Source organism: Simochromis diagramma, unplaced genomic scaffold (assembly GCF_900408965.1).
Source record: "Simochromis diagramma unplaced genomic scaffold, fSimDia1.1 OVJJ01000385.1, whole genome shotgun sequence".
Lineage (NCBI taxonomy): Eukaryota > Metazoa > Chordata > Actinopteri > Cichliformes > Cichlidae > Simochromis > Simochromis diagramma.
Genome location: NW_024386751.1, coordinates 507,744 through 525,123, shown reverse-complemented (window position 1 = coordinate 525,123; position 17,380 = coordinate 507,744). Strand labels below are relative to the sequence as shown.

Below are 17,380 nucleotides of genomic sequence, written 5' to 3'. Positions count from 1 at the left end.
GTGCTGTATTAAGGCTCGGAGTGGCTTAGCTGACAGTATAAATGTAAAGAAAAACATTTTGTAAAGTAAGTAAAAGGTTGAAAAGAGCTCCTGGGTCACTGCGTGCACACGGCCCACCTTCTTTAACTAATAGGCTCTGGTGTTTATGAGCACAGTTATCTGTAAATACAGGTGTACACATGTTAAGCTGTTATAGACCATCACAGTGTCAGATACCATTGATGTACATCCAAAACAACGCACCAAAGACCTCCACCGGTGTCTCAGCTTCACTTCCTATCCAGGTGTTCTGAATGAGCTCAGATGCACCCACACTTGCCTCATTGGTTCTACATCTGGATGTTTCCTTCCTGGTACCTACTGAGCTCTCACATGAGGTTTTGTGTGTTTCAGCTCCGTAGGATCATCGGAGACTTTGGGGTCCCCATTGCCATCCTCATCATGGTGCTGGTGGACTACAGTGTGCAGGACACCTATACTCAGGTGGGGGAGAGCACATTTTAAGCCTCAAAAGAGGAACCTTGTACTGGGCTTTAAATAGCTGCTGTCATCCTTTGCTCGCAGAAACTGAACGTGCCCAGCGGATTCTCGGTGTCCAGCCCAGAGAAGCGAGGCTGGGTGATTTCCCTTCTGGGGTCGGACGGGCAGTTTCCAGCCTGGATGATGGGCGCCAGCATCCTGCCAGCTATACTCGTCTTCATTCTCATCTTCATGGAGTCCCAGATAACAGCGTAGATGATTTCAGATTTTAGACACACCACTTGGGCTTTATTAGAAAATTTACGTGGGAGTTAATTCTTAATCTTGACTAACTTTTATGGGGGTCCACCGATAAAGTGTCAAGCACTGACAAACACTGTCATTGAACTTCAAATGATAAAGGACGGCAGTGAAACGCTAGCGATGAGAAGTAGCCTGTCCTGGTTTTTACTGTATTTCTCAGCTTTAAGGTGGGCGACAGAAGCTTGGGTGGACGTTCATTTTGACTGACTCTTGGTCCTAAGTAAAGGCTCTCTTTTCTATTCTTTTCTATTCTTATTTGACTCTTAGTCCCAAGTAAAGGCTCTATTTTCTATTCTTTTCTATTGTAATTTGACTCTTGGTCCTAAGTGAAGGCTCTCTTTTCTATTCTTTTCTATTGTAATTTGACTCTTGGTCCTAAGTGAAGGCTCTCTTTTTTATTCTTTTCTATTGTAATTTGACTCTTGGTCCTAAGTAAAGGCTCTCTTTTCTATTCTTTTCTATTCTTATTTGACTCTTGGTCCCAAGTAAAGGCTCTCTTTTCTATTCTTTTCTATTCTTATTTGACTCTTGGTCCCAAGTAAAGGCTCTCTTTTCTATTCTTTTCTATTGTAACTTGACTCTTGGTCCCAAGTAAAGGCTCTCTTTTCTATTCTTTTCTATTCTTATTTGACTCTTGGTCCCAAGTAAAGGCTCTATTTTCTATTCTTTTCTATTCTTATTTGACTCTTGGTCCAAGTAAAGGCTCTCTTTTCTATTCTTTTCTATTCTTATTTGACTCTTGGTCCCAAGTAAAGGCTCTATTTTCTATTCTTTTCTATTCTTATTTGACTCTTGGTCCCAAGTAAAGGCTCTCTTTTCTATTCTTTTCTATTGTAACTTGACTCTTGGTCCTAAGTAAAGGCTCTCTTTTCTATTCTTTTCTATTCTTATTTGACTCTTGGTCCTAAGTAAAGGCTCTCTCTTCTATCCTTTTCTATTCTTACTTGACTCTGAGCCTCGTCTTTGAGTCTTTGAGATTGCTCCGTTTTCCTTCCCTGACCTTCATTTTCCTGCGCTATCCTGCAGGTTGATCGTGAGTAAGAAGGAAAGGATGCTGGTGAAGGGAACCGGTTTTCACGTGGATCTTTTAATCATCGTGGTGGTGGGCGGAGTCTCGGCTCTGTTCGGCCTGCCCTGGCTGTCGGCCGCCACAGTTCGGTCTGTGACTCACACCAATGCCCTGACTGTCATGAGTAAAGCCGTTGCCCCTGGAGACAAGCCTCGCATCCAGGAGGTGAAGGAGCAGAGGGTGACGGGCTTCTTGGTGGCGTTTCTAGTAGGTTACGACTACCGTAGAGCGTATCAGTGCCTGCTTCTGCTGCTCGCAGTGTGCTGCTGCGACGTCTGACCTGCTGTCTGCTCTGTCAGGTCTGTCCATCGTCATCGGCGAAGTTCTGCGTCAGATCCGCTGGCAGTCCTGTTCGGGATCTTCCTCTACATGGGTGTGATGTCCCTGAATGGGATCCAGCTCACTGAGCGACTCCTCTTGCTGCTGATGCCCCCAAAATACCACCCCAACCACAACTACGTCCGCAAGGTCAGTCATTCCCTGTGGCTCACAGACACTGCAGGGAAAACTGCATGCTGATGCAGGTATTGCTGGCGTGTCTGCTCACGGGTGCCGGTTTAGCTCACTGCGTTGAGCGGGGCGCCCAGTAGTTATGAACAGATTATGTACAGACAGACGAAAATATCCAAACTGTAACCAGCTTTGTGCAGACAGTCATACTCGATTAATAAAGGTACAAAATAATTTCACATCTATAAACTGTGCCAAACAAATCCAGATAGTCTGATAATTCTCAGCTGAGCCACAGGTTGACCTCCGACTGTTGGAACGAGCAAACAACAGCGAGAGCGGTCAGTATTATACTGTAGGTGATCAGAGTGGGTGTGTACTCAGCTTATAGAGGCAAACACAACAGGATATAGAAACCTGGATGTTCCCCCCGCTGTCACAGACGAATCCTTCAGTGAGCTTCCAGGTCGAGCTTCAGCCTCCAACGTCGGCGCTATCGGTCTGAACCGCCGTCCCAGGCTTCTCACCTGTCCTCTGCTGTCTCACAGGTGCGGACTTTGAGGATGCACCTTTTCACTCTCGTCCAGCTGACATGTCTGGCTCTGCTGTGGGTCGTCATGGCGACAGCGGCAGCGCTTGCCTTCCCCTTCATGCTGCTGCTGACCATCCCCGTGAGGATGCTGCTGCTGCCCCGCCTCTTCTCCCGCCGAGAGCTGCAGAGCGTGAGTCACACGATCTGATCGCTAAACACAACCTACACATGAACGGCACATCTTCAACCAGAATTTTCTCAGCAGCCAATCAGATTTCAGGCTGATGATTAAAAATACTTTTATTGGTTGTTAGAGTTTTAATGCACTGAGCTGTTATAACAACACAGGTAGCACTCACCTGCAGAGGCGGTGTGACGTCGTTAGCCATTTCTGGCTCCAAACTTAAAGCTTTCAGCTCCATTAAAACATTTGCGCCATCGTCCTGACCTTTGACCTCTGCTCCTGCAGCTAGACGCTGATGACGTGGAGCCCACTCTGGAGGAGAAGGAGGGGCAGGACGGAGTAATCCCAGCTGCAGATGGCCTGTGTGAGCGGGAACTGCGATGGGTGATTGGTGGCTCGCCCACTGTGAGTTTCAAGTTCGTACGCCTGGGTTTCTTTCGCAGAGCGTCTTCCTGTTGTAACTTGCACTAACAGTTCTCTGTCAATAAACACGAGTATTATCCTCAAACCAGTCTGAGTGTCTTTATTGTAAGCTGCATGATTGCCATTACCTTACCTGATCAGCTTCAGGTGAACGTCACACTGAGATGACAGCGCGCACAGATGTATGATTTAGGTAAACGGGGTGGGTGTCAGCTAGGCACGATTAGGGGGGCCGCTGTGGGGGTTCATGCTGATATCATTCTGTACGTTATGTAAATCTCACACTGATTCAGTTTTTCACTTGCTAGCTAAAGCCATATGATAGCTAACTTGGTCGGCTCAGTCCAGAGATATTTGTGGGTGTCTTTGCTGGCAGAATGGTTTGTGTTGAGCTGTGCACCGACAGCCGGCTGATGAAGTACGGCTTGGTTGTGTTGTCTGCCAGCTGTACCCCTGGTGATCCGGAGAATTCGGACAGAGTTGCTACCTCAGTAAGTTTTCTTACCTGGATCTGCGTGGTGATTGGTGGCTCCGCCCCACTGTAGAGTTTCAAGTTTCGTACGCCTGGGTTTCTGTTCGCAGAGCGTCTTCCTGTTGTAAAGCTTGCACTAACAGTTCTCTGTCAATAAACACGAGTATTATCCTCCAAACCAGTCTGTGTGTCTTTTATTGTACGCTGCATGATTTCCATTACCTTACCTGAGCAGCTTCAGGTGAACGTCACACTGAGATGCAGCGAGCACAGATGTATGATTTAGGTAAACGGGGGTGGGTTGTCACTAGGCACGATAGGGGGCGCTGTGGGGTTCTGCTGATATCATTCTGTACTGTATTTAAATCTCACACTGATTCAGTTTTTCACTTGCTAGCTAAAGCCATATGATAGCTAACTTGGTTCGGCTCAGTCCAGAGATATTTGTGGGTGTCTTTGCTGGCAGAATGGTTTGTGTTGAGCTGTGCACCGACAGCCGGGCTGATGAAGTACGGCTTGGTTGTGTTGTCTGCCAGCTGTACCCCTGGTGATCCGGAGAATTCGGACAGAGTTGCTACCTCAGTAAGTTTTCTTACCTGGATGTTGGAGCATGCATCAGTGATGGAGTTCATCATTGTTGTCATGCTCACACTGACCTGCTCACTGTTACACTGCGGTCAAAAAGTCGTTAAAAGTTTAAATTACGAGAATAATATAAAAAATGAGCTTGAACACGGTCATTCAACATAAGAAAGAAGCTATATTGCACATAAACAGTATTACACAGGATGCCATCGGCTGATCAGCTCCAGGGTAGAAACTGCTGTCTCTGCTCTGTTGCTCCTGTATCGTTTGCCTCACAGCTGCAGTGTGAACAGATTATGAATGCGCTGTGACGAGTCTTTCATATTTGCTGCTTTTCTGAGACGGCGAGAGCGGTGCGATTCGTCGAGAGCGGGTAAAGACCACCCGAGGATTCTCGGGGCAGTCTCAGCTGGAAAATCACACGGAGGCAGCAGCACAGGATGTTCTCCATAGAACATGGATAGGAGGACGCCAGTCGCCCCCGGGGTCTGTCTGAGGGACAGAAGATAAACACATATACCAGTCCGCAGTAGTATCTGTGCTAGTTCTTTTATTTTGATAGTTCTTCTGTCTCGCTGGTTACCTGATGTGTGTACACTGTGTGAGTGTCCTTTGTCATGTGGTACCTGTGTGGTTCCTGAATTTAGGATGACTTTTTTTCTCCCTGCTGCTTTACCCGAGTTTTTCTGCAGTGACGTTTCATCATCAAAGCTGTTTCCTGAGTTCTAGTTCAGTCTGCAGAGTCATGCATTTTGGCTCGCAGGTGGTTTTCATCCCTAAACCGTGTGAAAGAAAGAAAACGTTATACAGTACCACCTTTTACTGGGACCCCACAGGACAGGGCCCACTGTGGGTCTGAGTGTTGTTCATGGTAAGCACTTTGTTAATTGTGGAAAGGAGAAGGCACTTTGATTTAATGAAGGAACGAAGGCTGTTTCAGTCTGACGGCCTAATGATTTAAAGCAGACATTGAGAGATCAGAGGTCAAAGGTCAAAGGTTTCTCTTTTATTCAGACTTGTCACGGCTATCACATGGTGGCAGGTAGGGCACACCTGTACAGGTCACATTAGCTCAAAGCTAAAGTGAAGAGTTTGTGTTGGCGCCGTTTTCTGGAACCAGGTGTGTCAGGTGTTCCTCTGCCAGGTGCATCTCACACAGCTGGAGCTCCAGCAAAAAGAAGTCAGCCTTTGCATCCACTTACAGCACCTGCCCCGTCCCCTCCTGACTCACCTGGTCGCCATGGTAACATCTCTCCCTCCACGTCACAATGAATCCGTCAGAGCGTGTCGGAGAAACCCGAGCAGGCGTGGAGGCTCGCAGTCACCCGATCCGAGCCGCTGCTGAATGTTTGATGGAGGCTGTCAGCAGGCACAACCTGAGCAGGTAGAAGCTTCGAGCTGCAGGTCGAGGTAGGAACACCTGAGCAGGTAGCAACTGGGTCGGGACGCTGCGAGGCTTCGGCAGGCAGGTAATGGCTCTTTCGCTCTCTCACTCTTTCCCTTCTGTATACGTCGATCCTGCCGCTACCCACCTGTGTGACATCATCAGGTACAGGGTCACCAGTGTCCCATGAAAACCTCATATTTGTGAGGGGCTCACATCAAATGGTTCTGGCCTGCTGATGTAATAACAGGGACGTCGTGGCAGGTCGAGGCATTCAAACCGTCTGTGGAAACGTTCGCACCGATGGCCTGAAACTCAAACGCGTTTCTATTTGGTTTTATTTTGACCTGAAGCAGACGCGTTTCTATTTGGTTTTAATTTGACATGAAGCAGACGCATTTTATTTTGACCTGAAGCAGACGCGTTTTTATTTGGTTTTAATTTGACCTAAAGCAGACGCGTTTCTATTTGGTTTTATTTTGACCTGAAGCAGACGTGTTTCTATTTGGTTTTAATTTGACCTGAAGCACACGTGTTTCTATTTTGACCTGAAGCAGACGTGTTTCTATTTGGTTTTATTTTGACCTGAAGCAGACGCATTTTATTTTGACCTGAAGCAGACACGTTTCTATTTGGTTTTAATTTGACCTGAAGCAGACGCGTTTCTATTTTGACCTGAAGCAGACGTGTTTCTATTTGGTTTTATTTTGACCTGAAGCAGACGTGTTTCTATTTGGTTTTATTTTGACCTGAAGCAGACGTGTTTCTATTTTGACCTGAAGCAGACGTGTTTCCATTTGGTTTTATTTTGACCTGAAGCAGACGTGTTTCTATTTTGACGTGAAGCAGACGCGTTTCCATTTGGTTTTAATTTGACCTGAAGCAGACGCGTTTCTATTTGGTTTTAATTTGACCTGAAGCACACGTGTTTCTATTTGGTTTTAATTTGACCTGAAGCAGACGTGTTTCTATTTGTTTTTTAGTTTGACCTTAAGCAGACGTGTTTCTATTTGGTTTTAATTTGACCTGAAGCACACGTGTTTCTATTTTGACCTGAAGCAGACGTGTTTCTATTTGGTTTTATTTTGACCTGAAGCAGACGCATTTTATTTTGACCTGAAGCAGACGTGTTTCTATTTTGACGTGAAGCAGACGCGTTTCCATTTGGTTTTATTTTGACCTGAAGCAGACGTGTTTCTATTTGGTTTTAATTTGATCTGAAGCAGACGTGTTTCTATTTGGTTTAATTTGACCTGAAGCACACGTGTTTCTATTTGTTTTTTAGTTTGACCTGAAGCAGACGTGTTTCTATTTGGTTTTAATTTGACCTGAAGCAGACGTGTTTCTATTTTGACCTGAAGCAGACGTGTTTCTATTTGGTTTTATTTTGACCTGAAGCAGACGCATTTTATTTTGACCTGAAGCAGACGCGTTTCTATTTTGACGTGAAGCAGACGCGTTTCTATTTGGTTTTATTTTGACCTGAAGCAGACGCGTTTCTATTTTGACCTGAAGCAGACGTGTTTCTATTTGGTTTTATTTTGACATGAAGCAGACACGTTTCTATTTGTTTTTTAGTTTGGCTTGAAGCAGACGCATTTTATTTTGACCTGAAGCAGACAAGTTTTTATTTGGTTTTAATTTGATCTGAAGCAGACGTGTTTCTATTTTGACATGAAGCAGACGTGTTTCTATTTTGACCTTAAGCAGACGTGTTTCTATTTGGTTTTAATTTGACCTGAAGCAGACGTGTTTCTATTTTGACCTGAAGCAGACGTGTTTCTATTTGGTTTTAATTTGACCTGAAGCAGACGCATTTTATTTTGAACTGAAGCAGATGCGTTTCTATTTGGTTTTATTTTGACCTGAAGCAGACGTGTTTCTATTTGGTTTTATTTTGACCTGAAGCAGACGCATTTTATTTTGACCTGAAACAGACGCGTTTCTATTTGGTTTTAATTTGACCTGAAGCAGACGTGTTTCTATTTGGTTTTATTTTGACCTGAAGCACACGTGTTTCTATTTGGTTTTAATTTGACCTGAAGCACACGTGTTTCTATTTGGTTTTAATTTGACCTGAAGCAGACGTGTTTCTATTTGTTTTTTAGTTTGACCTTAAGCAGACGTGTTTCTATTTGGTTTTAATTTGACCTGAAGCACACGTGTTTCTATTTTGACCTGAAGCAGACGTGTTTCTATTTGGTTTTATTTTGACCTGAAGCAGACGCATTTTATTTTGACCTGAAGCAGACGTGTTTCTATTTTGACGTGAAGCAGACGCGTTTCCATTTGGTTTTATTTTGACCTGAAGCAGACGTGTTTCTATTTGGTTTTAATTTGATCTGAAGCAGACGTGTTTCTATTTGGTTTAATTTGACCTGAAGCACACGTGTTTCTATTTGTTTTTTAGTTTGACCTGAAGCAGACGTGTTTCTATTTGGTTTTAATTTGACCTGAAGCAGACGTGTTTCTATTTTGACCTGAAGCAGACGTGTTTCTATTTGGTTTTATTTTGACCTGAAGCAGACGCATTTTATTTTGACCTGAAGCAGACGCGTTTCTATTTTGACGTGAAGCAGACGCGTTTCTATTTGGTTTTATTTTGACCTGAAGCAGACGCGTTTCTATTTTGACCTGAAGCAGACGTGTTTCTATTTGGTTTTATTTTGACATGAAGCAGACACGTTTCTATTTGTTTTTTAGTTTGGCTTGAAGCAGACGCATTTTATTTTGACCTGAAGCAGACAAGTTTTTATTTGGTTTTAATTTGATCTGAAGCAGACGTGTTTCTATTTTGACATGAAGCAGACGTGTTTCTATTTTGACCTTAAGCAGACGTGTTTCTATTTGGTTTTAATTTGACCTGAAGCAGACGTGTTTCTATTTTGACCTGAAGCAGACGTGTTTCTATTTGGTTTTAATTTGACCTGAAGCAGACGCATTTTATTTTGAACTGAAGCAGATGCGTTTCTATTTGGTTTTATTTTGATGTGAAGCAGACGTGTTTCTATTTGGTTTTATTTTGACCTGAAGCAGACGCATTTTATTTTGACCTGAAGCAGACGCGTTTCTATTTGGTTTTAATTTGACCTGAAGCAGACGTGTTTCTATTTGGTTTTATTTTGACCTGAAGCAGACGCATTTTATTTTGACCTGAAGCAGACGCGTTTCTATTTTGACGTGAAGCAGACGCGTTTCTATTTGGTTTTATTTTGACCTGAAGCAGACGCGTTTCTATTTTGACCTGAAGCAGACGTGTTTCTATTTGGTTTTATTTTGACATGAAGCAGACACGTTTCTATTTGTTTTTTAGTTTGGCTTGAAGCAGACGCATTTTATTTTGACCTGAAGCAGACAAGTTTTTATTTGGTTTTAATTTGATCTGAAGCAGACGTGTTTCTATTTTGACATGAAGCAGACGTGTTTCTATTTTGACCTTAAGCAGACGTGTTTCTATTTGGTTTTAATTTGACCTGAAGCAGACGTGTTTCTATTTTGACCTGAAGCAGACGTGTTTCTATTTGGTTTTAATTTGACCTGAAGCAGACGCATTTTATTTTGAACTGAAGCAGATGCGTTTCTATTTGGTTTTAATTTGACCTGAAGCAGACGTGTTTCTATTTGGTTTTATTTTGACCTGAAGCAGACGCATTTTATTTTGACCTGAAACAGACGCGTTTCTATTTGGTTTTAATTTGACCTGAAGCAGACGTGTTTCTATTTGGTTTTATTTTGACCTGAAGCAGACGCATTTTATTTTGACCTGAAGCAGACGCGTTTCTATTTGGTTTTAATTTGACCTGAAGCACACGTGTTTCTATTTGTTTTTTAGTTTGACCTGAAGCAGACGCGTTTCTATTTGGTTTTAATTTGACCTGGAGCAGACGCGTTTCTATTTGGTTTTAATTTGACCTGAAACAGACGTGTTTCTATTTGGTTTTATTTTGACCTGAAGCAGACGTGTTTCTATTTTGACCTGAAGCAGACGTGTTTCCATTTGGTTTTAATTTGACATGAAGCAGACGCGTTTCTATTTGGTTTTAATTTGACCTGAAACAGACGTGTTTCTATTTGGTTTTATTTTGACCTGAAGCAGACGCATTTTATTTTGACCTGAAGCAGACGCGTTTCTATTTGGTTTTAATTTGACCTGAAGCAGACGTGTTTCTATTTGGTTTTAATTTGACCTGAAGCAGACGCAATTCTATTTTGACCTGAAGCAGACGTGTTTCCATTTGGTTTCATTTTGACCTGAAGCAGACGTGTTTCTATTTTGACCTGAAGCAGACGTGTTTCCATTTGGTTTTATTTTGACCTGAAGCAGACGCGTTTCTATTTGGTTTTATTTTGACCTGAAGCAGATATGTTTCTATTTGGTTTTATTTTGATGTGAAGCAGACGTGTTTCTATTTGGTTTTATTTTGACGCCTCCGGGTTGTCCGGGTTCTTATTGGGGTGGTACCGCAGCGCCAGCTTCCTGACATCACACGCAGGTGTTAGTATTCACGTGCTGAGGTCAGAGAGTCTAGCTCTGCCCTCTGATTTCATCAGCAGCGCCTTTAGTGCGCAAGCTGAACGTCATGCTCGCATATTAATTTCTATTTGTTTTTTAGTTTGACATGAAGCAGACGCGTTTCTATTTGGTTTAATTTTGACGTGAAGCAGACGCGTTTCTATTTGGTTTTATTTTGACATGAAGCAGACGCGTTTCTATTTGGTTTCATTTTGATGTGAAGCAGATGCGTTTCTATTTGGTTTTATTTTGACGTGAAGCACACGTGTTCCTATTTGGTTTCATTTTGACGTGAAGCAGACATGTTTCTATTTGGTTTTATTTTGACCTGAAGCAGACGTGTTTCTATTTGGTTTTATTTTGACGTGAAGCAGACGCGTTTCTATTTGGTTTTATTTTGACGTGAAGCAGACGTGTTTCTATTTGGTTTTATTTTGACGTGAAGCAGACGTGTTTCTATTTGGTTTTATTTTGACGTGAAGGAGACATGTTTCTATTGTAGCAGCCGAAGTGGTGAGGTGAGTGGTGCACTGAACTAATAAAGTGACCACTTTTCTTCTTTCTGTAGAATTTTTACTGTTTCTTTTTGGGCGAACATTTTATTTTTAAATTACATTTTTCTGTTTCTGATTCTTATAGAGCTGCATATGCGTTTGGTTTCATTTCGTCATTTCATCTCATTCGACTCCGTGTTCGGCACACAGCCGACATTGTTTTGTGTGTTTCTGGAGTCTTTTAGTGCGGCAGTAACAACACGTTTATGTTATTTATTTGTTCACTTTCTTCTTCTTCAGTTAAAAGTCAGACACTTTTTTCTGCTTAATAAAAAACCACAGGAACAACGAGCAGGAAACAGTGACCTTTGACCCCGCAGGAAACGTTAAAACGATCCTCACTTTTTCTCTTCTGATAATAATGGATTGGATTTATATAGCGCTTTTCTAGGCACCCAAAGCGCTTTACAATACCACTATTCATTCACTTTCACATTCACACACTGGTGGAGGCAAGCTACAGTTGTAGCCACAGCTGCCCTGTGGCAGACTGACAGAAGCAAGGCTGCCATATCGCGCCATCGGCCCCTCTGGCCAACACCAGTAGGCGGTAGGGTAAAGTGTCTTGCCCAAGGACACAACGACCAGGACAGAGAGCCCAGGGATCGAACCGGCGCTCTCCGGTTACAGATGCGATTCCCAACCCCCTGAGCCACGGTCGCCTCCCTGATCCATGAACTAATAAACTTTCACTGCTGTCACTAAAATATTTGAAAGGTTTTCACTGACCTTTGCCCTACGGAGCGTGTTCCCTGGCGTTTATCTTTCCCTGTGACCGCATGTGTGACACTGTGGTTTGCTCACCTGCAACAGGTGATGGTTTTAGGATGTCTGACGGCAGGCAGCGCGCTCTGTCCACCTCTGGAGAGTCTCTGTATCACATCGTGGGGCTGGAGAAAGGCTGCAGCCATGACGACATCAAGAAGTCGTACAGGTGAGCCTACACCAGCTCCGCCCACTCACCTGCACGTTTGATGACACGATTTAAGATGCGAGCGTGACGTTCAGCTTGCGCACTAATGGCGCTGCTGATGAAATCAGAGGGCAGAGCTAGACTCTCTGACCTCAGCACGTGAATACTAACACCTGCGTGTGATGTCAGGAAGCTGGCGCTGCGGTACCACCCCGATAAGAACCCGGACAACCCAGAGGCGGCGGAGAAGTTCAAGGAGCTGAACAGCGCCCACGCCGTCCTGAGTGACCTCACCAAGAGGAACATCTACGATTCGTATGGCTCGCTGGGACTCTACGTGGCCCAGCAGTTTGGAGAGGACAACGTCAACACATACTTCATGCTGTCCACCTGGTGGGCCAAGGTGGGGCGGAACTTCCACTCTAGCTGTGTGAATAGAGGTGGTGTGAGGAGGCGTGAGCTGACGGCGTGTTTGTGTTCAGGGTCTGTTCGTGCTCTGTGGGATCATCACCGGCTTTTACTGCTGCTGCTGTCTCTGCTGCTGCTGCAACTGCTGCTGCGGCAAACTCAAGCCGCCACCCACAGGAGAGGGGGCGGAGCCAGACTACGCCTCCCCCGATGACCTGGAGGAGGAGATCCGCAACGAACCCGAAAACGGTGAGGTGACAGGAAGTGTTTAGCTTTTATTTTGATGTTTGAAGGTGCAGTCAGTCATTTTTAAATAGAAGGAAGCGTAACTACAAATATAATGAGAGCATGTTTGTGTTTGTGGACACACACCTGGGCTCGTGTGATTAGGCAAAGGATCAACAGGGGGTCTAGGACCCTCCCATAGGGCTTAACTACCCACCACTCTCCACTGATGGCTCTTAGAGCTGAAGAAGCTTCCCAGATGAAACGTGAACAAAGAAGTGCGAGTCTGTGCGAGCTCTTTAGACCACCACAACCTGCGTGACCGAGAACCTTCGCTGACTTTTGTTGACTTTCTGTTTTTTCTGCAGACGTCGAGGCTCCGATAGTCCACCAGCCGACGAATGCCAGCGAGAAAACTCAGCTGATTGGCGATGGCCACCGCAGGTACGGGGACACCTACACATGAAGACGGGAAATGCATCACTCCGTCTACGACCGCAAGCTGTAGCCCGACCATGAAGCGTGGCAGCAGGAAAGCTCCTCCAGTTTAAAGCTTACTCTGAGTTTCTGTTTCTATCTTCCTCCAAGGACAGGAAACCACCAAAGTCCTCCTGTGTGCAAACTGTCTCTGTGTTTTAGTGTCCTGTGAGGAGACCATCTTCATCACCTGCTGTTCAGTTATTATTGTAGCTGAAGCAATGCTGTGATTGGTTGTTTTTGGGAAGAAGAGGTGGAGCTTCAGATGTCACATGATGCTGTAAATAATGTTTCAGTTTGAAGTTTGTTTCTTTTAATTTGTTGTCATCTGTGAACTCAAATAAACCTGATGACACAACTGTGGTCAAGTCACCTGGAAGCTCCGCCCCTCTCTTTTGTCCCGATTGTGAATGAGTTTTTTTTTTAAGGTTTAAACTGTTTGGACCACCGACATGACACCATATTAGCATCACACAGACTCAAACCCCTGCTAATCATTAACATTCAATCAGATTCCTCGAGTTTCCCTCATCAAACACTTGCTCCGCCTTCTTGGACGCTCTGTTAGTGCAGTGACCTCACAGCAGCCATATTGTTGGTGATGTCATTAAAAAGCAAAAGGCTCCAACAGCACAAACCCGGCCCACAGGCCCGGTTCAGGTGAAGCTAGCAGCTACAGCTATTTGTGTCACCATCCACCTGTCAGTCACACAGGCCACGCCCCTAATAATGCAGGTAAGTTATACTGGTGTTATGGAGGGTAAAGTATCTACAGACCACAGCAGTGTTAGCTTCAAGCTGTTGATTTTAACACAGGAGTCTATGGGGACAGACTCAGTGCTGCCACCACTGAGTCTGGACGTCAGAGGAACTGCAGGTTTATAGTGCAGGTGAATGACTAATGAGGTGTAACTCGGTACGTCTCTGTCAGCCTCCATATTTCTTCTTTGTTGGTTTCAGCCTTCATATTTCGTGTTGCACGCTAAACAAAACCTCCTGCTCGTCACTCAGACTCGTCTGAAGACCTCCGATCGCTCTGTCCGCACAGCTGATCATTAAAAACCTGCCAGCAGGGGGAGCTGTGGCCTCTTCGGCTGCTCTACAGACTGTGGTGGACTGTCCCTTTAACCAGGCCTGTTGTGCTTTATCATCTCCCCTCATTTGTCTCCCTCCCCCTCTCATGTGTCCCCCCCTGACCTTTAACATATAAGGCCATGTCTGCACGGTAACAGCTGACGTCTGCCGTCTAAAAACAGTCTGAGAGCTGCTGCAGGCCCCACACACTCACACACTCCTCAGCTGCTCCTGCTCAGCTCCTGTCTCCTCTGGGACACCTCTCTCTGTCCTCGCCGGCGTCTCCCCGGCGTCCTCAGCGTCATGGAGAGTCTGGAGAAGCAGCTCATCTGTCCCATCTGCCTGGAGATGTTCACCAAGCCGGTGGTCATCCTGCCGTGCCAACACAACCTGTGCCGCAAGTGTGCCAACGACGTCTTCCAGGTGAGACACACACACAGGTGGCAGGATCGTTCAGAATTCATGTTACAGGGTTGTCCTTGAACACACCAAAAACCCGGCTCATTGGTGTGTTCAAGAACAGTTATCCCGTCTGAAATCAGGCAGTTTGAAGGAGGATCATTTGTGTAGTGGTCCAAAGCGTGGCCCACGGGCTGATGGCGGTCGGTGAGGATGTTTTTTTGAGAGCAGGTAAACCTTCATCTCAGCTGCTCTTCCTCCATGAGGCTCTGTGAAAAACAGCCAGTATAAATACACACCTGTACACATAGGGATGTACTGAGTACTCTCTCTATACTATTCATCATAGTTTTTATTACTGGGTGTATGTGTACTCTGAGACTGAGAGGACTCAGCTGTTTACCTCACTTCCTGCCCCACGTGACCCCCCCCACGCGCGCGCACACACACACACACACACACACACACACTCTCACACACACACACACACATGCGAGTCTGTTCCACTCCCTCTCTCGTGTTGCTGTTTGTACCTGTAGATGAAGCTTCTTCTTCTTCCTTCCAGGTGTTAACCTCTTTACCCAGATCAGGGTGATGGGCGGAGCTTGTTTCTTTACCTGTCGGCCTGTTTGTGTTTCATTGTGCTCTCTGTGCTCTCACTTACAAACGTCTAAAACCTTCCATCAGAAATTCAGTTCACGAACCGTCTTTTCTTTCCTTACCTGTGTGATGCCCCGCCCCCTGCAGGCATCCAACCCGTACCTGTCGACACGGAGTGGCTCCACTGTGACGTCCGGCGGTCGTTTCCGCTGCCCATCCTGCAGACATGAGGTGGTTCTGGACCGACACGGTGTCTATGGCCTGCAGAGGAACCTGCTAGTGGAGAACATCATTGACATGTACAAACAGGGCAGCACCAGGTACACCTGCACTCACCTGTATCACTTTCTTTTTTTTTTTGTGTCCCGCTTGGATCTTTAGCCATCAGAATTGTTGTCTTAAGGCCAAGAAAGATGCCAAGCGGATTTATTTTACCAAGTGGATCATCATGGCCTTGCCATATTGGTCCATTTGATTGACCTTTATTATAATTATGAATTTATTTTATTTTCAGTTGCTACAAACGGGACAGACATGACTGGAGGATAGGACAGGGAGAAAGAATGAAAGAAAGAGAGGGAGAGAAAGAAAACCAAAGGGGAGAAGAGACGGTGAGAAGGGGGGGAAGAAAGAAAAAAAAAAAAAGAACAAAACTCCTGGGTCACCTGTATGGAGAAAAAAAACAGAAGAGAAAGCAAACAACAAAGAGCAACATAATAAAAAAAAACAAAAAACGGCACCATCACAATAAACTAGCTAGCAGTAGATATCAGTAGATACTAAATAATAAACGATATTGTGCAGCACGCAAGATAGACAGCGCACAATGTGCTTTGAGGCAGCAGCCAAGAAAGCTGTAGTCCGCGTCTGTGAACACCCGTGTGTACACCTGTGTGGATCAGCATGCTTGCATTCCAAAGGTTTCTCCATGTAATGATCTGCTAGGGAGTGTGGGGAGCCACAGCCCCGTCCTCCAGGGCATGAAGCAGGTATGGAGATCAAAACTCCAGACATCCAGAGGCCCCCAGAACACAAGAGACCAAGGAAGACCAACAGAGGGGCAGCCGCGCCACTGTCCCAGTAAGAGCTGAGGAGAGTCCCAGATGAGGGTTCACTCAGCAGCCGTGGAGCAGAAGCCAGGGGGAGTTGCAGTGACGCGCCCGTGAGCTCCGCCGGCAGCCAGCCGTGCCTGAGTGACCGAGCCCCAGGCCGAGAGGCCGGGGGCACCCCACCTCCGAAGTGGCCCGAGCGAGCCCCAGGCTCCAGGCCCCGATAAGCGGCCGCCAAGGAGTGAGCCGGTGTGTACCCGGACGCCCACCCCCAGACACAAAGAACCACCAACGCACCGACACCTGAGGGAGTCCGCCACTGGCAGGGGAAGTGGTGGTGGGTGGAGATAGGCCTCCAAACCTTGGAGGGCCTGAGATGTCCCCAGAGAGGTGGCGTCTGATACCCAACCTGACATATAGACACAGACATACAGGCACACACAGACACAAACATCCATTCCCACCCTCATGCTCTCATATGCACTTACTCCACACTCAACCAACGTGGAGACAGACATAAAGAGACGCTGTACACACGATCACACTCCCCAAGCGTACTCTACGAACCGGGTCTAGGTACCCTTGCCCCTGGAGGGGGGAACTGCACCCAGACCCAGGTGGTGTTACCCTTTTCCCTGCGGTGGGGAGAGGCAGACCGCCCCGACTCCGCAGCAGCAGGGAGGCCCCACACTCCAGACCGCAGTCAGACGGCCAACTCCTCCTCCTAGCCCCCCCGCTCCAGCAGGCCGCAGAGAACGGGGGTGAGAGAAGACTCCAAACCTCCCTCCACCCGCTCATTGTAGTGTTGATGCATGTGTGTTCTAAGGTGCAATTAAAACCCAGGAGGGCATGGAGCTACCTGCCAGAGAGCAGCAGGTAAGCGCATGGTCCCTCCTGCTAGCCCTCAATGTCTACGTGTATTCAAAATTGAGAGGTGGGCAACGACGCCAGGGGTGGGGTGTACACCCTGATGGTAATTTGGACTCCGTGTATCGTGCCCACCCCCAAGATCCTATATGTATGCGTAATGAGAGTGTGAGTAATGTGAATGTCTAAGTTGTGGGATAAAATTGAGGCAGAGGCAGCCAGAAGGGGACAGAGGGGGGGGGGGGGGGTAGCCTCCTCTGCACCCTGGTGACATACCCCTACTCCAAGGCCCTACATGTGTGGGTGGTTGTGGTGGAGCGGGAAGAGGGAGGCAGCTGGAGATGGGGAGGGAAGGAAGGGAGGGGCAGGTGACCCCTCCCTGGGGCCAGCTCCCCCGCTGACCCCAGTAGGCACTCCCA

General features: G+C 46.2%; 3 protein-coding genes across 4 annotated transcripts in view; all 3 read left to right on the top strand.

Moving 5' to 3' along the window:
• Positions 1-4,159, top strand: part of slc4a2a (solute carrier family 4 member 2a) — a 35,912-nt gene extending 31,753 nt beyond the window's left edge. The window contains 8 exon segments of the mRNA XM_040022076.1: positions 394-483; positions 565-731; positions 1,810-2,063; positions 2,152-2,184; positions 2,187-2,320; positions 2,851-3,024; positions 3,304-3,393; positions 3,953-4,159. Coding sequence (XP_039878010.1) covers positions 394-483; positions 565-731; positions 1,810-2,063; positions 2,152-2,184; positions 2,187-2,320; positions 2,851-3,024; positions 3,304-3,393; positions 3,953-4,144 — 1,134 coding nt within the window. The 3' untranslated portion in view covers positions 4,145-4,159.
• Positions 4,160-4,231: 72 nt separating this feature from the next.
• Positions 4,232-13,607, top strand: LOC120728343 (dnaJ homolog subfamily C member 5-like). Of its 2 annotated transcripts, XM_040023178.1 has the most exons (5): positions 4,232-5,967; positions 11,763-11,883; positions 12,052-12,265; positions 12,345-12,519; positions 12,864-13,607. In XM_040023178.1, the coding sequence occupies exons 2-5, from the start codon at positions 11,777-11,779 to the stop codon at positions 12,959-12,961; spliced, it is 594 nt and encodes a 197-aa protein (XP_039879112.1). In that variant the 5' UTR covers positions 4,232-5,967; positions 11,763-11,776; the 3' UTR covers positions 12,962-13,607. The 2 variants fall into 2 exon arrangements, with proteins under 2 accessions (XP_039879112.1, XP_039879106.1); XM_040023172.1 differs by lacking the exon at positions 4,232-5,967 and having other exon boundaries at positions 11,523-11,883.
• A 627-nt stretch (positions 13,608-14,234) lies between these two features.
• The window catches only part of LOC120728036 (E3 ubiquitin-protein ligase TRIM63-like), an 11,785-nt gene continuing 8,639 nt past the window's right edge, over positions 14,235-17,380 (top strand). Inside the window, exons 1-2 of the mRNA XM_040022705.1 lie at positions 14,235-14,469; positions 15,193-15,365. Coding sequence (XP_039878639.1) covers positions 14,350-14,469; positions 15,193-15,365 — 293 coding nt within the window. The 5' untranslated portion in view covers positions 14,235-14,349. The remainder of the gene's footprint in view (positions 14,470-15,192; positions 15,366-17,380) is intronic.